This window comes from Piliocolobus tephrosceles, unplaced genomic scaffold, assembly GCF_002776525.5.
Source record: "Piliocolobus tephrosceles isolate RC106 unplaced genomic scaffold, ASM277652v3 unscaffolded_1488, whole genome shotgun sequence".
In the NCBI taxonomy this organism is placed as follows: domain Eukaryota; kingdom Metazoa; phylum Chordata; class Mammalia; order Primates; family Cercopithecidae; genus Piliocolobus; species Piliocolobus tephrosceles.
The window spans coordinates 2,474-20,447 of record NW_022296398.1 but is presented as its reverse complement, the minus strand read 5'-3'; the positions used below and the strand labels follow the sequence as shown (position 1 = coordinate 20,447).

Below are 17,974 nucleotides of genomic sequence, written 5' to 3'. Positions count from 1 at the left end.
TTACACAGGACTGTGGCTCTGTCTCGCTCCGCTCGCTCTTGCTGGTGGCTCCCTCCTGCGCCTCCCTTGCCCTTGCTGACAGAGTCAGCTGCCATGCTGTGAGACCCTCTATGGACACGTGGCAATGGACTGAGTGAGGGGAGGCTCTGCCAACAGCTCATGAGGGCCTGAGGCCTCAGCCCAAAGGTCCACAAGGGACTGAATCCTTGCTCAGACTCGGACAGCCTCAAGACGATCGCAGCCTGCTGAGATTCTGAGCTGGAGGATGGAGCTATGCTGCCTCCAGAGTCCTGACCCAGAGAAACTATGCAATGATAAATGTGTGTGAGACAGAACATTACATGAGAGTATCTCACTCATGAATAGGATCTCCCAAAAATCTAAACAAAACAATCACAAACACAAGCCAGATACAGATCCTGACCAAACTGGATTTATCCAAAGAATGCAAGTTTCTTTAATATGAGAAAACCAATTAATCCAACTGACTATACTAATCCATTAGAAAAAACATCGGCCAGGAGCGGTGGTTCATGCCTGTAATCCCAGCACTTTGGGAGGCCGAGGTGGGCAGATCACAAGGTCAGGAGTTCAAGACCAGCCTGGCCAACATAGTGAAACCCCGTCTCTACTAAAAATACAAAAAAAAAAAAAAAGTTAGCCAGGCATGCTGGTAGGCGCCTGTTGTCCCGGCTACTTGGGAGGCTGAGGTAGGAGAATCGCTTGAACCCAGGAGGCGGAGGTTGCAGTGAGTTGAGACTGTGCCACTGCACTCCAGCCTGGGCGACAGAGTGAGATTCTGTCTCCAAAAAAAAAGGAAAAGAAAACATCTATGAAAGAACATTTCAAAACATATACAAAGAGTCAGTTGAACAGAAATCAGTGTCCACTGATGAATAGAAACAGAAGGAAACATGCCTATTCTGATGAAGGGCTTCTACTCAAACCCGACTCGAAGCCTGGGAACACTCCATCTGCGCCCGCTCCAGTCTGGATCAAGGCAGGAGCCTCCGCCCACTCCTACCCAGCATCACACCGCAACCCCAGCCCGCACCATGAGCTCCCTTTCTCCCACACAAACGGGAAAAACAAACGAGAGGTATGCTAGAAAGAAAGGGACAGAATTCACTTAGAGACTGTGGCACTCTATAAAGATACGAGAAATCTTCAGATACACTAGAATGGAGGGAGTCAAGTAGGTCACCAAACATAAAGTCAATATATAAACATCCAATATTTCCATATATCAGTGGCAATCTTTTATTTTGGGGGGGGCGGGGCGTGCGGCGGACGGAGTCTCGCTCTGTCACCAAGGCTGGAGTACAGTGGCATGATCTCAGCTCACTGAAACCTCTGCCTCCCATGTTCGAGTGATTCTCCTGCCTCAGCCTCCCGAGTAGCTGGGATTATAGGCATGTGTCACCGAGCTGGGCTTATTTTTGTATTTTTGGTAGAGATGGGGTTTCCCCATGTTAGCCAGGCTGGTCTCGAACTCCTGACATCAGGTGATCCACCTGCCTTGGGCTCCCAAAGTGCTGGGATTACAGGCATGAGCCACTGCACCAGGCCAGCAGCAATAAATTTTTTAAAAGATAGTATTTACAATAGCAAACAAGAAATACATCTAATGAGTGATACGCAAACAAAAATTGTAATACTTTTGTATACATGACGTATTTTCAAAACTAAAAAAAAAACTGGCCAGGCGTGGTGGCTCTCACATCTGTAATCCCAGCACTTTGGGAGGCCGAGGTGGGCGGATCATCTGAGGTCAGGAGTTCGAGACCAGCCTGGTCAACATCGTGAAATCCTGTCTCTACCAAAAATACAAAAGTTAGCCAGGAGTGGTGGCGGGCGTCTGTAATCCCAGCCACTCGGGAGGCTGAGGCAGGAGAATTGCTTGAACCCGGGAGGCAGAGGTTGCAGTGAGACAAGACCGTATCATTGCACTCCAGCCTAGGCAACAAGAGCAAAACTCTGTCTCAAAAAAATTTTTTTTTAATTTAAAGATTATACAAAAATATCTTGGAACTCTAGCTGCTTCCTGCATACCACAGTACTATCAGTCCTGAGTACGGATCCTTGCATGTGCTAAGAACCACACATACCTTTAGCCACAACTGTCTCAGGCTCAATGACCCTGTGACACAGAAAAAGCGCCCTTACCTTCCCATCAGCCGTCACGGCAAAGAGGGTCTGCTCCCCTCCGATTAACTGCACGGGTCTGAGAGTTGCGAGGGCTTCACAGGGAGTGGGGACTTTGACTTTTGCACCTTCAATGCCCCCGAGCTGGCCCCTATGATTATGTCCCCATCCATAAATTGTTCCACTGCCACCAGCAGAGAGAGTCCAGTCATCTGGTCGCCTACAACAAACATCAAGTGAGCATTTGCCATGGGAAAGAACAACGCACACGGCCTCTCGCGCTCTCGATCAACATTACTGCTTATTTCTAATAGAATAACCTGTTCATCCACTGCACAAGCTGCTCATCCTGCTCTCTTTTAAAGACGTCGTGGCTCTCATGCAGAACATCCATGTTTTCGCTGTCTGCCATTAATTCACGAATTTTCTTAGCCACCTAAACAAAATTATGATGATGTTACAAATCAAACACTCATCTCAACAAAATAGATAAATACTAAGGAAAGACAGAAAGAATCCCTGCCTGAAAATCTGAGGGAAGAGCAACACTGCATTATTGGGCAAAGCCAATAATGACTGCATCAAGTCTAACATATTAATCATGTCTAGACAGTATCAATCTATCTGTATTTTACTAAAAATAAACTTTAACTGAAATTCACAGTGACAGTTCACTCACTTTCACCTATGTGTTATTTTCTTTGACATTCCTTGGCAAGCGAAATTTTTCTGTGTCTCATAATATTGGTATGTTTTTACACTATAGCTAAAGAATGTTTTCGCATCCCAAAAGTGACTCCAAAATATCATGCAATACCTCATCAAGAAACAGACGGGGCAACGGTGTTCTTTTGTCAAGGGCCACAGCAACGCGGGAGGCCATGCAGTACCTCCGGAACCACGCCCACTTGTGTCTCGGCACAGCAAGGGAGAGTGTCCAGCTCCAGGTCACAAGCAAGAGCTACCAGTACCTGCAGGCATCGAAAATGACAAACACAGGGACACTCAGAAATGCAGTGAACAGGCCAAGGTTTCTGTGACTCCTTCCGCAGGACCTCCTATTCCAGGATGACTGCCATGGGCACAGCAAGGATACGGCCACCATCAGTGATGTGGAGATAGATCTCTGACCGTTCCTAGCCACCTGCTATAGAACTGCTACAACTCTTGCTGCCTGCCATTAAGTGACAAGAACACCTGTGCATCTCAAGGCATGCTAACGGTGACAGGCTTATGATTTAAGGGTTCAGATTACACGACCATTTCTTGAGATTTTTTCATATTTGACTTCAGCAGTACCTACAGCTGCCCTCAGAGGCCTAAAACACACACACTGCACATGACAGCTCTCAGTGGCTCTTTCAGTCAAATAGCTCTATTGTCACTTTAAAAAATAAGTCAAACATTACCTTAAAGAACGTGCTGTGGAGCAGCTGTTTGCCACCCCTCACAATTGGATCTTCATATTCAAACTGCCTCTGCAAAGCTTCTGGAAGACCTTTCACCAAAGCAGCAAGAGCACTACCTACAAAACTCTAAGAAACAACAGAACAGTATTCCTCCATCACAGGAATCCAGGCTGCAGGGGAGGGTGACCATTTGTTTCTATGGTCAAAAGTTTTATTACATTGGTACTATTTCTTCTAAAAAACAAAAAAGCTTATCGAAATTCTCAAGTAGGAAAAAAGCTAAAAGAACATGAACACTAAAATAAAAAAGAGGAGTCTGAAGACTCATCTCAGAATGTTTGTTTACATTGATTTCAGTACATCCGCTTCCAGAGAAACAGTCCCTCTCTGGCCCACAAATGCTGCCTGTCTCCTCCCATGGGTAGGATCAAAAGGGACTACTTTAGTCAGCAAAATACAGGGGAGGCCGTCAGTTAGCCTCATTGTAAAGTCCAATCAACACAATCCTGTGTTCACAGCTGTCCACAGATTTTCACAAAATCAAAGTCCAACCTGAACTCAGTATACACTGCAACTGCGCAAAGTCTGGATGAGACCAAGGCCTCCTTATTCTTTTTTTTTTTTTTTGAGATGGAATCTTGCTCTGTCACCCAGACTGGAGTGCAGTGGCACCATCTCGGCTCACTCCAATCTCCACCTCCTGGGTTCACGCCATTCTCTTGCCTCAGCCTCCCGAGTAGCTGGGATTATAGGTGCCCGCCACCACGCCCGGCTAATTTTTTGTATTTTTAGTAGAGACAGGTTTTCACCGTGTTAGCCAGGATGGTCTCGATCTCCTGACCTCGTGATCCTCCCGCCTCGGCCTCCCAAAGTGCTGGGATTACAGGCATGAGCCACTGCGCCCGGCCCAAGGCCTCCTTTTTCTTATGTGAAATTCCCCAACTCTTCTCAATGATTTAGAGGTTTAAACAGACTACGAAAGCAACATTTTATTCCCCAAAGGTCACAAATCTAGAAATTGTACTAGAATGCTCCATACCAAAGCTCTTGTTTCCCCATCATTTTCTCCAAGCAGCCTATTTATGTTAATTATGTCCAAATTCAGTTGTAAGCAGCTTCCTCAACCTCTGAAGGGCCCACATTCTGTGACTGGCGGCTGAAATGAGCAGAGAGAAAGTATCAGAAGTCTGATGGTTTCTTCCAAGTAGGAAGACAGGTGTAACTGTAACAGTGCCATTTACCTAGGGCACTCAGCTGTGCACACGCCGCCAGCGAGGCCGCAAGGCGAGGGACGATGCTTCTGTTGGAGGCAAGGTTGAGTCGGAAGTCTAACAGACACGTCACCAAGTCCATGGATGGGCAGGAGAGGATGCAGCGGTCCGACAGGAGTTCCTTAGGGCCTGTGAATGAGCACTGTGAACATCCCCGTGTTTCACAAGCTAGGGACCACCCCATAAGAAGCCAACGAACAAGGGCGGCTCCACCCAGCCCCACCCACCAGAAGGCAACAGCTGGTGTGCCCACACATGCCGCTGCGAGTCCATGAGTCTCGCTCTTCACACTCACACTTCCACTATAAACCAAAAGCCTTGAGAACTGCACCAGCAACAACTCCTTCCACACCAGGTGAGGAGGAGTGTGAGCCTGGCAGCTGGACAGCTGGGACAGTTCTCTGTGTTCTGTTCCACGCCTCAGTGGGGCCTGTGGGAGCACTCACTCCAACACAGCAGAAGGCAGGCCGTCAGGCACTACGTGGAAATGTGCACGCATCCGTGTTGCTCCAAAAACAATCCACAGCCAGTCATCTAACCTTGATCGCCAGAAGCCCCTCCCTTACCAGCAGCTGGCATGATGGGATAGATGGTGAAGCGCCAGCCCCAGCCATTCACAGACCCATCGCTGATGAACTTCCACTTTAACTCATCCCCCGGGACGCGCAGCTGGCTGGACCAGTCGGACCACTCTCGGCCTGGAGGAGGAAAGCGCACCCCGGGGTTAGCTTCATCCCACCATCCAATCAACACAAACCTCCTTAGACACAAAGCAGAAGGATTTCCGCCACGTGTGAAGAGCTAGTTCCTCCAGTCCACGCTCTTCCAAGCTGAAGTGCACAGTGACACATCACTCTTGGGATTCACATTTTAATACATACCATTCTTCAGCAAACACTCATTCAGCCCCTGTACCAGGTACCCAGCAAACTGAGGGCAGGCGGGAGGCACTGCCCTGGCAGAAGCCACCACCCAGTGGGGAAATGACCCCACACAGCCAGGATACAGTGAGTGGCCTCCGGGTCTCCAGCACACACCAGGCCAGGGGCCATGGGGATGTTCCCCGGGAAAGCTCTGATACAACCAGGTGGCCAGGCAGCAGAAGGAAGAAGAACCCTAGCTGTCCCAACAAAGGGCCCACGTGTGTGGTTCAGCACGGCCCAGAGGAGGCCGCCCTCGAGGGAGCAGAGGGCCTGGCTGCTGTGGACAGGAGCGGTGGTGCATTACAGCATCTCAGAAGGCCAAGAGAACCTGTTAGATTTCTGCTTCAGAAGGACCATCTGGCAGCAGCTCAGGGATGGCCCATAAGGACTTTCTGCTGGACGCAGAGAAACTGTCATATCCAACAACACTACTGAAAACTACACTGGCAGACATCTGTCAAAGCACCAGAAAAACCCACGCCCACCGGGACCAGACCACTTCATGCAAAGCTTTACCTAAGTAAGCAATGCCGTGTGAATAAAGCTTTCCTGGGACACAGCCATGCCCATTCACTGGCATCCAGTCTGCATGTTGTTATGACAGAGGCTGCATTACCTGGCCCTTTACAGGAAACACTTGAGATGAAGGATAAAGAGGTCTTAAAAGGTGCAAACACACTCCTGCACTGCCAATTCTAAAATACTCGGTAAAAGAGCGTTTCACAAACCCCCCCAGATGTCCTCATCTGCGCCCGCTGGCCTCATGGAGCCTAGTAGCAGAGACAAGCCAGACACGTGGCTGCCTCCATCTACATACAGAAGTCACTCCATACTGGCCATGCCCTCGCTGTAGCCAGTAAGAAACAAACCCCTTGAAGAAGCTCTGTAGTATGCCAACCACAACCTCACACAAGCCCTGGCACCCCACACATCTCCAGCACCTTCTGCAACTGTCCGGTGAGGTAGAGCCCATCTGACAGGAATATGGTGCACATATCACAGATAATTACTGTTTTTAAAAGTATGGGGAAGAGGCAAGCAAACCTACTGTGTTTCACAGCTGAATAGCGTTTTGTCCCTCCCTCAAGACTTCCATGAGAATACAGTAGCAGCATTCTGTCCTACAAATGTGAAGGTTTGTGTCTATGGAGACACAGGTGGGCAGATGACACCCTGCTCAACCTCCTGTCCTTACCTGACCGCACGGAGACAATCCTGGCTCAACCTCCGTCCTTACCTGACCGCACGGAGACGATCCTGTTGACGCCGTCCATGATTGTGAGAGGGTCATGGCGCCTCTCCGTGGAGCACTGCTGGTCAAATTCCACCCTGAGTCCTTCTGCACCTGGAGGACAGGAGAACACAAAACGTAGCAACCACTTCAGATCAGCACCCAAAGTAGAAACAGTGCACCAAGGAGAAACAGTGAAACTAAAACCACGTTTAACAGTGATGAACAGCAGAAAGTCAAAGAACTGGCCTCAAAGACAAGCATCTCAGACTACCCGCCCCTTTCCCCAGCTCATCCCCACTGAAGATCATGTCCGTGGGCTGGAGGGCCAGAAAACACTTCCACTTGGCCAATCTGTTTTGTGCTGTCACTCCTGGGCAGACTTTTCACTCCCCGACCAAGCTTTACAGCGAAGCTCACACTGACCAGGGGCTGCGGGAATGCCCAAAGTGCAGCCCAGTCAGACGGCAGTTGTGGGTCAGCTGGGGAGTGAGGAGCACCTCAACTCCCGGCGTGTCCAGAGAACTGGAGAATCGCTTGGTGTGGAGAACCTGCACGTCTGCTGTGAGAGGTGTGCGAGCAGAGGCACAAGAGTTTTCCTTCAGGCTGGAAGATCTTTAAGGTCTAGCAGAGGATGGCAGAGGATGGCCAGGAAAGAGGTAGGACGGGGAAGGAAGGAAGGAGGAAGGATGTGGGGCAGGGGCTCAGGTCCTCTCCCACGGTTACAGGGTTGAGAGGCTCAGACTGGTTTTAAGATACTATCTCTGGATGCTCTGTTGGGGGCTGATTCTGGGGAGACCACAGGAGGTGGGGAGTGGAGCAGGAACACAGGGAGGCAGCTAGGATGTGATTGCTGGGATGATAAACCGGGGGAGACCCCACGGTGCTCTAGCCCAGAATGTCTACAGTTAGGGAGAAATGGGTTGAATTTGGAATATATTTTAAAAAGCAGAGAAAACAGGATTTATTGGTGGACTGGATATAAAGCGAGAGAGAAACAGAAGAGAAAAAGGGTCACAAGATTTTCGTCTAGGCAAATGTTGACTAGGAATATCCTTTGTTCTTTACATTGCTATCATGAAGTAATACTTAAAGTTTAAAAACGCTTTTCTGGGCCAGATGTAGTGGTACACGCCTGTAATCCCAGCACTTTGGGAGACCAAGGCAGCTAGCTTGCTTGAGCTCAGGAGTTCAAGACAGGCCTGGACAACATGGTGAAATCCCTTCTCTACATAAAATGTTTAAAATTAGCTGGACACGGCCTATAGTCCCAGTTACTCAGGAGGCTAAGGAAGGGGATCGCTTGAGTCCAGAGGTTGGGGCTATAGTGAGCCAAGGTCGTACCACTGTACCCCAACCTGGACGACAAAGTGACAAAGCTTTTCTGAATCTCACCTCATTCTAAAAGTTCAAGAAAAATGATTTCACATAAAAATGAGCAAGATAAAAGTATAAGACCAAATACAATAAAAAGTTATTGTAAGAAAAAGGGAATAGGCTGGGCACGGTGGCTCACATCTGTAATTCTCAACACTTTGGGAGGCCCAGCCGGAAGAATCGTTTGCGCCCAGGAGTTTGAGACAAGACTGGGCAACACAGAGAGACTCATCTCCACAAAAAATAAAAATAAGTTAACCATGCGTGGTGGCACAAGCCCGTAGTCCCAGCTTTTCAGAAGGCTGATGGGGAAGGATGGCTTGAGCCTGGGAGGTCGAGGCTGCAGTGAGTCAGAATCATGCCACTGCACTGCAGTCTGGGTGTCAGAGCAAGACTCCGTCTCCAGAAAAAAAAAAAGTGAGAATAAGGAACAAAATAACATCCCTATAGGCAATAAAAGCAGGACAGAAAGATATGCCCACTAAACACATCAATCCTGATCATTTCAAAACAAATGGAGTGAAATTAGAAAAATGATACAAGACATGAAAGAACCACAGAAATCAGACAGGAAAACCAAAAAATTAAATAAAGCTGAAGACAGAATTACAATGAAAACAAAACTACATTCCAGTGGAGACTAAAACAGAGTGTAAAATCAAATAAATACAGCAGATGTTACCTTAAGACAAATAGGAAAAAAGGAGAAAATTGTTTAAAAAGAAACAGAGGTAAAAGGTACTTGAAAGAGAAAGTAACCAACATTAACTCTAAAAGGCATGAACTATCCAATGCATGGATAGTTTGCTAGGGACCAAGTGTCCCTAGAAAAGACTGCTAAGCAAGGTTACAGAACAAACACTGCAGATTGCAATTCAAGAGAATGTCCTGCAAAACAGACTTGGGACGACAGACTAAAGGAGCACCACTCACCCGAGAACATCACCGAGAACGGCCGTGCAAAGGCACGTTCTAGTAAAATCACTGAAAAAACGCACGCGGCTTCTCACAGATAACACCAGGAACGGCCACGCGGACACACATTCTAGTAAAATCACCAAGAAAACACACGCGGCTTCTCACCAAAAACATCACCGGGCTTCTCACCAAGAACATCACCGAGAACAGCCGTGCGGACACACGTTCTAGTAAAAACACCGAGAAAAAACACTCAGCTTCTCACCGAGAACATCACCGGGCTTCTCACGGAGAACATCACTGAGAACGGCCCCGCGGGCGCGCACTCTGGAAAAATCACCAAGGAAACACACGCGGCTTCTCACCGGGAACATCACGAGAACATGCGACAAACGCACATTCTAGTAAAATTATCGAAAAAACTCACGTGACTTCTAACTGGGAACATCACCGAGGACGGCCACACAAATGCATATTCTAGTAAAATTACTGAAAAAACACACAGCCACACGAACACACATTCTAGTAAAATTACCAAAAAAACACACACAACTTCTAACCGGGAACATCACCAAGAACGGCCAACTGGGAACGTCACCGATAATAGCCACACGAATGCACATTCTACTAAAATTACTGAAAAAACACACACAACTTCTAACTGGGAACATCGCCGAGAATGGCCACACGAACGCACGTTCTAGTAAAATTACCAAAAAACCACATGCAACTTCTAACCGGGAACGTTGCTGAGAATGGCCACATGGACGCGTTCTAGTAAAATTACCGAAAAAGCACATGCGATTTCTCAAGAACATGGCTGAGAACAGCCACCGCGACTTCCAACAGAGAACATCACCAAGAATGGTCACACAAACACCCATTCTAGTACAGAACGGCCACAAGAACGCACATTCTAGTAAAATTACCAAGAAAACCCACACGGCTTCTAACCGAGAACATTGCTGAGAATGGCCACACAAACACACACTCTAGTAAAATCACCGAGAAAGCACACGCGGCTGCTAACCAAGAACATCGCTGACAACGGCCACACGAATGCACATTCCAGTAAAATTAACAAGAAAACACAAGCGGCTCTTCACCAAAATGGCCACACGAACGCACATTCTAGTAAAATTACTGAGAAAACACACGCGACTTCTGAGAACATCGCCAAGAACGGCCACATGAACGCACATTCTAGTAGAAATGCTGAGAAAACACAAGTGGCTCCTAACTGAGAACATCGCCAAGAACGGCCACACGGACCTACATTCTAGTAGAATTACCAAGAAAACACGTGCAGCTTCTAACCAAGAACATTGCCGAGAACGGACACACGAACGTACATTCTAGAATTACCGAGACAACACATGGCTTCCAACTGAGAACATCGCCAAGAACGGCCACACGAACATACATTCTAGTAGAATTACTGAGAAAAACACACGCGGCTTCTAACCAGGAACATCACCGAGAACAGCCACACGAACGTACATTCTAGTAAAATTACTGAAAAAACACACGTGACTTCTAAGAGGAAAAGATGTTATCATTTTCACAGAGGAAAAAGACGTGACCACAAGGTTTTAATACCCAGAAAAACTACCTTTCAAATTCAAAGGACAAAAACTCTCGTGGACAAGTCTGATCTCAGGGGCTAATGAGGAACTCAGTAGAGCGCACTTCAGACCCCACAAGGACCAGTCAGTAAAACTAAGACTTGAAGACTGAAAGAAAGTATGGTATGTAACAGCTATTATGCTCTTGTAGATGCAGTATAATTATCTTAATACATTTAAGGAAATTAGGGCATATTCTAAGATTTTTAAGAATTTCAGTAATTATACTGATGTTGGCAGTATTGAAATTATACCCTAAGTCTGTCATATATGCAATGTGGTTACGTAAAGCAAATGAAAAATCAAGAGATATTTTATCAAACACTATCTTGGAAACAGGATTTGATATGGAAGAAAAGAGAGGCAGATGTAACAGAAGAAGTACAGACCTTGTACTTTTGAATTTGAGTAGAAGGAATCAGCACATTAATTAGCCAGGCGAGGTGGCATGCGACTGTACTCCTAGCTACTCAGGAGGCTGAGGCAGGAGGATCACTTGAGCCCGGGAATTCGAGGCTACAGTGAGCTATAACTGCACTACTGCACTCCAGCCTGGGTGACAGAGCAAGATCCTGTCTCTAAACAAATAAATACATAAATAAAATATACGAAATAAATAAAAGAAAAACATTTTAAAGTATCAGTATGAACTCAAAAGAATCCAGGGCAGATCCCAGGTGAAGAGTGGCAACCTACAAAAAAACAAGGTCACCGTGTTCAGACTGCCTGGATGCTACCAAAGACCACCGGAATCACTTCAGGAGCCACACTGAAGAGGCTGCCACTGTCTAGAAACAGGATAATCTCAGCTTTAACAAAGATAATCACAATAAAGTAAAACAATCACATATGTTTCAATCCATGAGTTCATAACAATATTAAAAAGAAAAGGTCACCTTCAAGAAATGATAGGAAACCAATTCATTCTCTGGTAAACAGAAGGAAGAATCAAGCTTCTGTCTTTCTCAGGCCAACAGCATCTTGGGCAACCAACTATAGGATGAGGGGAAATGTCTCTTTATAAGAAAGTACTCCAGCTAATAAATAAGCAAGAGATGATTCCACCAGAATAGTACCGTTTGTAGCCCGTTGTGGGCCAACGGCCTCGGGTGCTAATAAGCCTCAGGGGCTGCTGATGTCACAAAAGAAAGACAGGCAGGAGGGGTCTGCTGAGGCTGAGCCACAGCCACTAAGGAGCTGATGAAAGGGGCGGAACTTATGGGCCTCCGAATCAGGCAGCACCTGGCAGGACGGGCCTGAGGAACACACTGAACAGCAGCACGCGTGTCCGGTCAGCAGATTCAGGCTGCAGAGAAGCCTGCCGCATCAAAGGCCAGGGCCTCAACGATTTTCTTCTTAATAATTTTTCTTGAGTTGTTAAAAACAAAAGAAAGATACATACATGGGTAACAGAAGCTGTCCAGAAATGCAAGTCAGTGATGGCTCAAGGTCAGGACAGCATCACACAGAGGGACGGCAGGGGACAGGCTGAGGGCTTCCGCAATCTGCCACAGGTTACATCTAGACCTGGGTCATGACGACTAGGGCGTCTGTCTGATTATCATGACGCTAAACATTTACTTTGTGTGACTTTCTGTATGATTTATTGTGCAAAAGAAGTTTGTTAGAAAAGGGGAGAAAAGTGATTCTGACGCAATTCTGTATCTTCTTTTTATAAAACGGAGACGGCTGTTTCTACTGAAGCAATTAGAGAATCACACCGTTCTGAAGGCGGAAACGCTGCAGCTCCTCCCTGGGGCCAGCCCCGTACCTGCTATCTTCACGGTGCCGCTGGTGGAGGTGTCATCGGTGTAAGGGTGGCTGCTCTCCACCACCACAGGCTGAGAAGAGAGGCGGCCGCTCTGCGAGTCTGTGGCCACATCCTCCAACTCGGTGACGCAGAGCTCCAACAGCATATCTGCCACCTGGGGAGGAAGCAAGGACATGAACGAAGAGGCCGACAGTTCCACACCTGGTCACCTGCATGCCACCTCTGTCCGTCCTGCTCCAGACCTCCACAAGGACAGGGTAGCAGACTGGAGGGCCTGGAGTTTGAGAAATTGAGTTCAAATCAGGGCTAGGCTTCCTTGCACATAAAACAGACAGCACAGAGCTTGAAAGGTGCTGTGAAGTTTAGAGATGATCTATATTAAAAAGTTGTTGGGGCCAGGCCTGGTGGCTCATGCCTGTAATCCCAGCACTTTGGGAGGCCAAGGCAGGCAGACCACCTGAGGTCGGGAGTTCAAGACCAGCCTGACCAACACGGAAAAAAACCCATCTTTACTAAAAATACAAAATTAGCCAGGCATTGTGGCGCACGCCTGTAATCCTGGCTACTCAGGAGGCTGAGGCAGGAGAATCGCTTGAACCCAGGAGGCAGAGGTTGTGGTGAGCCGAGATCGCACCATTGCACCCCAGCCTGGGTGACCCAAGCAAGACTGTGTCTCAAAAAAAAAAAAAAAAAAAAAAGTCATTGGGTGTAGTGCAGTGGCTCATGCCTGTAATATAAACACTTTGGGAGGCTGAGGCAGGCAGATCACTTGAGGTGAGGAGTTCGAGACCAGCTTGGCCAATATGGTGAAACCCCACCTCTACTAAAAATACAAACAATCAGCTGGGTGTGGGGGCCTGTGCCTGTAGTCCCAGCTACTCAGGAGGCTGAGACAGGAGAATCGCTTGAACTCAGGAGGTGAAGGTTGCAGAGCTAAGAATGCGCCACTGTACTCCAGCCTTATGGACAGAGAGAGGCTCTGTCTCAAAAAAAAAAAAAAGAAAAAGAAAAAGAAAAAAAGTAGTTGGAAGGCTCCCAACACACACAACACTTAACACGTGCCAGCTGATCAGATGAAACACCGTGGTAACAACAGCTTCATTTCACACCAAGACATGATCACTTCCTAGTGAGGAAAGTTGGCCTCGGAAACAAAACTATCAAGGGAAGGAGCACCCAGTGGGTGAAAATGGCCACAATCCCAGAAGGCAGCGGAGCCCGGTGGGAGGGACAGGAATCAGGAACCATCAAGCCGCCCAGGCCGGACAGAGCGTCTGTGACACGAGGGACCACCGACCCCAACACGGCTGCCCCTCCTGACCCAGTACACTAGGGGTCAGACCCACGCCACATTCTCAACAATCCACAGTGTTCTTATTTTATTTTAAAAATTACTGGTGATTCACAATCACCAATTGTAACCTTTTACAATTAAGGTTAAGAGAGGTGATTATAACCTCTGTTATTTTTAAAAATAAATGAGAGAATGTCATAATAGCAATAATCTATTAACCCTAAAATTTTTAATCCAGAAAAAAATAAAACTCTTCTAATGCCCATTCTATACTTTTTAGAAATAGATTATTCTTTTCTCTATTTTTCCTCATATGTAGGTAAGAAATAGCTTTGCTTAGTAAACATATTATTATAAATTAATAACAAACTAATATCACTGTCATAGAGGCATGATTTAAAATCTAAATTTCTCTCTCTGAGTCCCAAATATCAGGTTAGGGCAGGACACAGAAATAGCCATCTTGCCAACCTGGCAAGGGTAGTATGAAAACGGCCGTATCCTTATTCCTGTCTCTCCTAGAACCTGGTTGAGTTACTGAAAGCAGATGTCGGCATCATCAAGTGCCCGTGTGCAGAGTTGACCAGGGGCTCTGGCCTTCAAAGGCTGCTCTGTCAAAGGCATCATCTGCAGAGGGGTCATGACAGAGCTGGGGCTCAGAGCACTCAGGGTTCCAACCCATCTCTTCCACCTACCAGCAAAGTGAGTGTCCTCAAGCTGTAACAACCTCTCAGCCTCAGTTTCCTCGTCCATATATAAAGGTAACCCCTACCCTCTGTACTGAGAATGCGGGATGTGCATGGCAAAGGCTCAGAATTATTTTAAACTGAAGTTCTCATTCATACCCTTCGCTCTCACAAAAGCAATAAACTTATGAAAAATAGTAACAGTGCTTATGGCAATTCACCTCGATTTCATGTCTTAGAATTATGCCAAGTAACTCATCTCAATAAACTAGAAAAAAGGAAACCTATAGCTTCTTAGTTCTTCATGAATAGCAGATGAAGAAATAACAAGCCCCTCAAATATCCACCAAACCTTTGCTGTGCTTTCAAGACTGCTCAGCTCTACTTAAGTGCTTTATCATTTTGGTGAGCATGTAAGTTACTAAATTTCTGACTATCAGAAGCTTTAATGTTCCAGAATTGCAGATAAAGGACTATGAACTTGCATTTAATGAATTTTTTTAAAAAATCTAATTCTACTTAAAAACTTTAGAAGTTCCTTTAAAGAGAATATTCTTCTAACTAAAGCCAAAAATCATAACAAGCACAGAAACTGCCTAAACTAAGCGACAGAGTAAGACTTTCCTCTACCCAGAGAAAGGGACGAAGTATCTGTAGCCAGGCAGGACACCTCAGGCTCCCTGGCAGGGCAGAGCATGGCTGCTGATTGAGTTCTTAAGGAAGCCCACGGCCTTTAGGACTGATCAGTCCTATTTCTAAGACACAGTAATAAGACACTCACTTTATACTGCAGCCCTACAGACCAGTTCAACAGCTACGAGCCACATGTGCCTCAAGGTGAGTGTTTTAAAACCTTCAGTTCCTCAGGTGCACTAGCCATATTTCAGTGCTCAGTGTCGTATGTGGCTGGTGCCAACAGTCCCAGATGGCTCCTGTCCAGAACATTTCCACAAGGACAAAGTCCTATGGACCCAGTGCTACCAAACATTAAAAACATTTTAAAGCTATAATAGTTAAAATACAATAGTATTAGAGTCTAAAAAGTTTTGTAAATAGACCCAAATGCATACAGGAATTTAGAATATGATAAAACTGGTTTTTAAATCACCAGGGAAAAGAAGAATTGTTCAATAAATGATGTTAGGGCAACCGGTTTACCATCTAGGAAAAAAATAAAGTTGGATCCCTATTTTATTCTTACATCAAAATAAATCCCAGGTGCCTAAAAAATGTAAACAATACATGAAATCATAAAAAACTTAGAAGGCCGGGCGTGGTGGCTCATGCCTGTAATCCCAGCACTTTGGAAGGCTGAGGTGGGTGGATCACTTGAGGTTAGCAGTTGGAGACCAGCTGGGCCAACATGGTGAAACCCTGTCTCAACTAAAAATACAAAAATTAGCCAGGCATCGAAGCACGCCTGTAATCCCAGCTACTCGGGGAACTGAGGCACAAGAATCACTTGATCCCGGGAGGCAGAGGTGATCCCAGGAGGCCGAGATCACACCACCTCACTCCAGCCCTGGTGAAGGAGACTGTCTCAAAACACTTAGAAGAAAATTTGGAAGAATTTATTTATGTCACATAAGCAAGCATTTTTTTTTTTTTAGCATAATACAAAACTCAGAAGGCATAAATGAAAAAAACTGACAGATCTGATCATGTAATAATTAAAAATCTCTACATGGCAAAAAAATATCAAACTAATAACAAAAGATAAACTGGGGTGGAAACTGTGAAGACATACGATAGAAAAGGGACTTAAAGAACTCTGACAAATCATTTTTAAAAAGATGCACAAATCAGGCCGGGTGCGGTGGCTCACACCTGTAATCCCAGCACTTTGGGAGGCCGAGGCAGGCAGAACACAAGGTCAGGAGATCGAGACCATCCTGGCTAACACCATGAAACCCTGTCTCTACTAAAAATGCAAAAAAGCTAGCCATGCGTCGTGGTGGGTGTCTGTAGTTCCAGCTACTCAGGAGGCTGAGGCAGGAGAATGGCGTGAACCCGGGAGACAGAGGTTGCAGTGAGCCGAGATCATGCCACTGCACTCCAGCCTGGGTGACAGAGTAGATCCCGTCTCAAAAAAAAAAAAAAAAAAAAAAAAAAAAAAAAGATGCACAAATCAGCTCTAAAACAAGTAAAGGCGCCAGGCGCAATGGCTCATGCCTGTAATCCCAGCACTTTGGGAGGCCGAGGCAGGTGGATCAAGAGGTCAGAAGATCCAGACCATCCTGGCTAACACAGTGAAACCCCGTCTCTACTAAAAATACAAAGAAAATTAGCGGAGCGTGGTGGCGGGCGCCTGTAGTCCCAGCTACTCAGGAGGCTGAGGCAGGAGAATGGCGTGAACCTGGGAGGTGGAGCTTGCAGTGAGCCGAGATGGTGCCACTGCACTCCAGCCTGGGCGACAGAGCAAGACTCCGTCTCAAAAAAATAAACAACAAAAGACAGGTAAAGGATGTCACTGGGGTAAATGCTAAAACGTTTTGTTCTAAAGAAGTGCTCCTAACCTGCTGTCTACTAGGCTGAAATCCAGCACAAGATCACCGGTGATCTACAGCTGCTCTCCCTTGGAGAGGAGGTTGGCCCCATGTGGAGGAGGTGGGGTCACACGGCCCCGCCCTCCCTGAGACTCACCTGCGGGTAGGCAGTCCCCATAGCGGAAAGCACCGCAGACAGCACATCCCTGCCCCTGTCCCCGGCCCGGCTGCACACCGACAGCTTGAGCAGGTCCACCACCACACGGGTGTCATCCGCAATCAGCAGACTGGTGAACTCATCCAAGGCCTGAGGCTCCAGACCTGCTGCTTTATTTTGGCTTTCAACATCCTAAGTCAAATGACATCCAACAATTAACATGAGGAATGATATGTTAAGAGATAAAGAGTCACCAGTTTACCCACAAACTCAGAGAACACATGAATACCAATGAGTAAGAAACCTGAAGGTGTTTAAGACCTTAAGAAAACAGATTAAGAAATGACGGCCCCTAAAATCTCCACCAAGCCATGTACTATGTTTTCAAGACCAATGAACTGTTGTATTATCAATAGCATTTATCAAAAAGGGAGGACTTAAGCTACAAAGAAATGACAATTTATTACGTGGTCCAAGTTTGGAGCACAGGCAGATACTACAGGGGGAGTTTTGGAATGAAGCTGCATCCTGTATTATCTACCCATAAGGTATGCTCAAAATTGTTTATAAACTACATTTGTATTCTATAATTGTATATATTTTGTCTAGATCCTCTCCATAATTCTTTCCTGGAATCTCATTTCAAATGACTCACTGGCATGTAACATGCTCTCCATAGTC

General features: G+C 46.4%; 1 protein-coding gene across 1 annotated transcript; it reads right to left on the bottom strand.

Annotated features, from left to right (window-relative positions):
* Positions 1–2,010: 2,010 nt before the first annotated feature.
* On the bottom strand, positions 2,011–17,511 carry LOC111534385 (E3 ubiquitin-protein ligase HERC2-like). The gene is made up of 10 exons (XM_026449862.2): positions 17,294–17,511; positions 12,671–12,824; positions 6,986–7,093; positions 5,392–5,523; positions 4,796–4,954; positions 4,594–4,710; positions 3,555–3,680; positions 2,963–3,116; positions 2,466–2,581; positions 2,011–2,365 (listed from the first exon to the last, which is right to left on the bottom strand). Exons 1-6 carry the CDS (start codon positions 17,312–17,314, stop codon positions 4,640–4,642), a joined length of 645 nt encoding a protein of 214 aa, XP_026305647.1. The 5' UTR covers positions 17,315–17,511; the 3' UTR covers positions 2,011–2,365; positions 2,466–2,581; positions 2,963–3,116; positions 3,555–3,680; positions 4,594–4,639.
* Between the last annotated feature and the right edge of the window lie 463 nt (positions 17,512–17,974).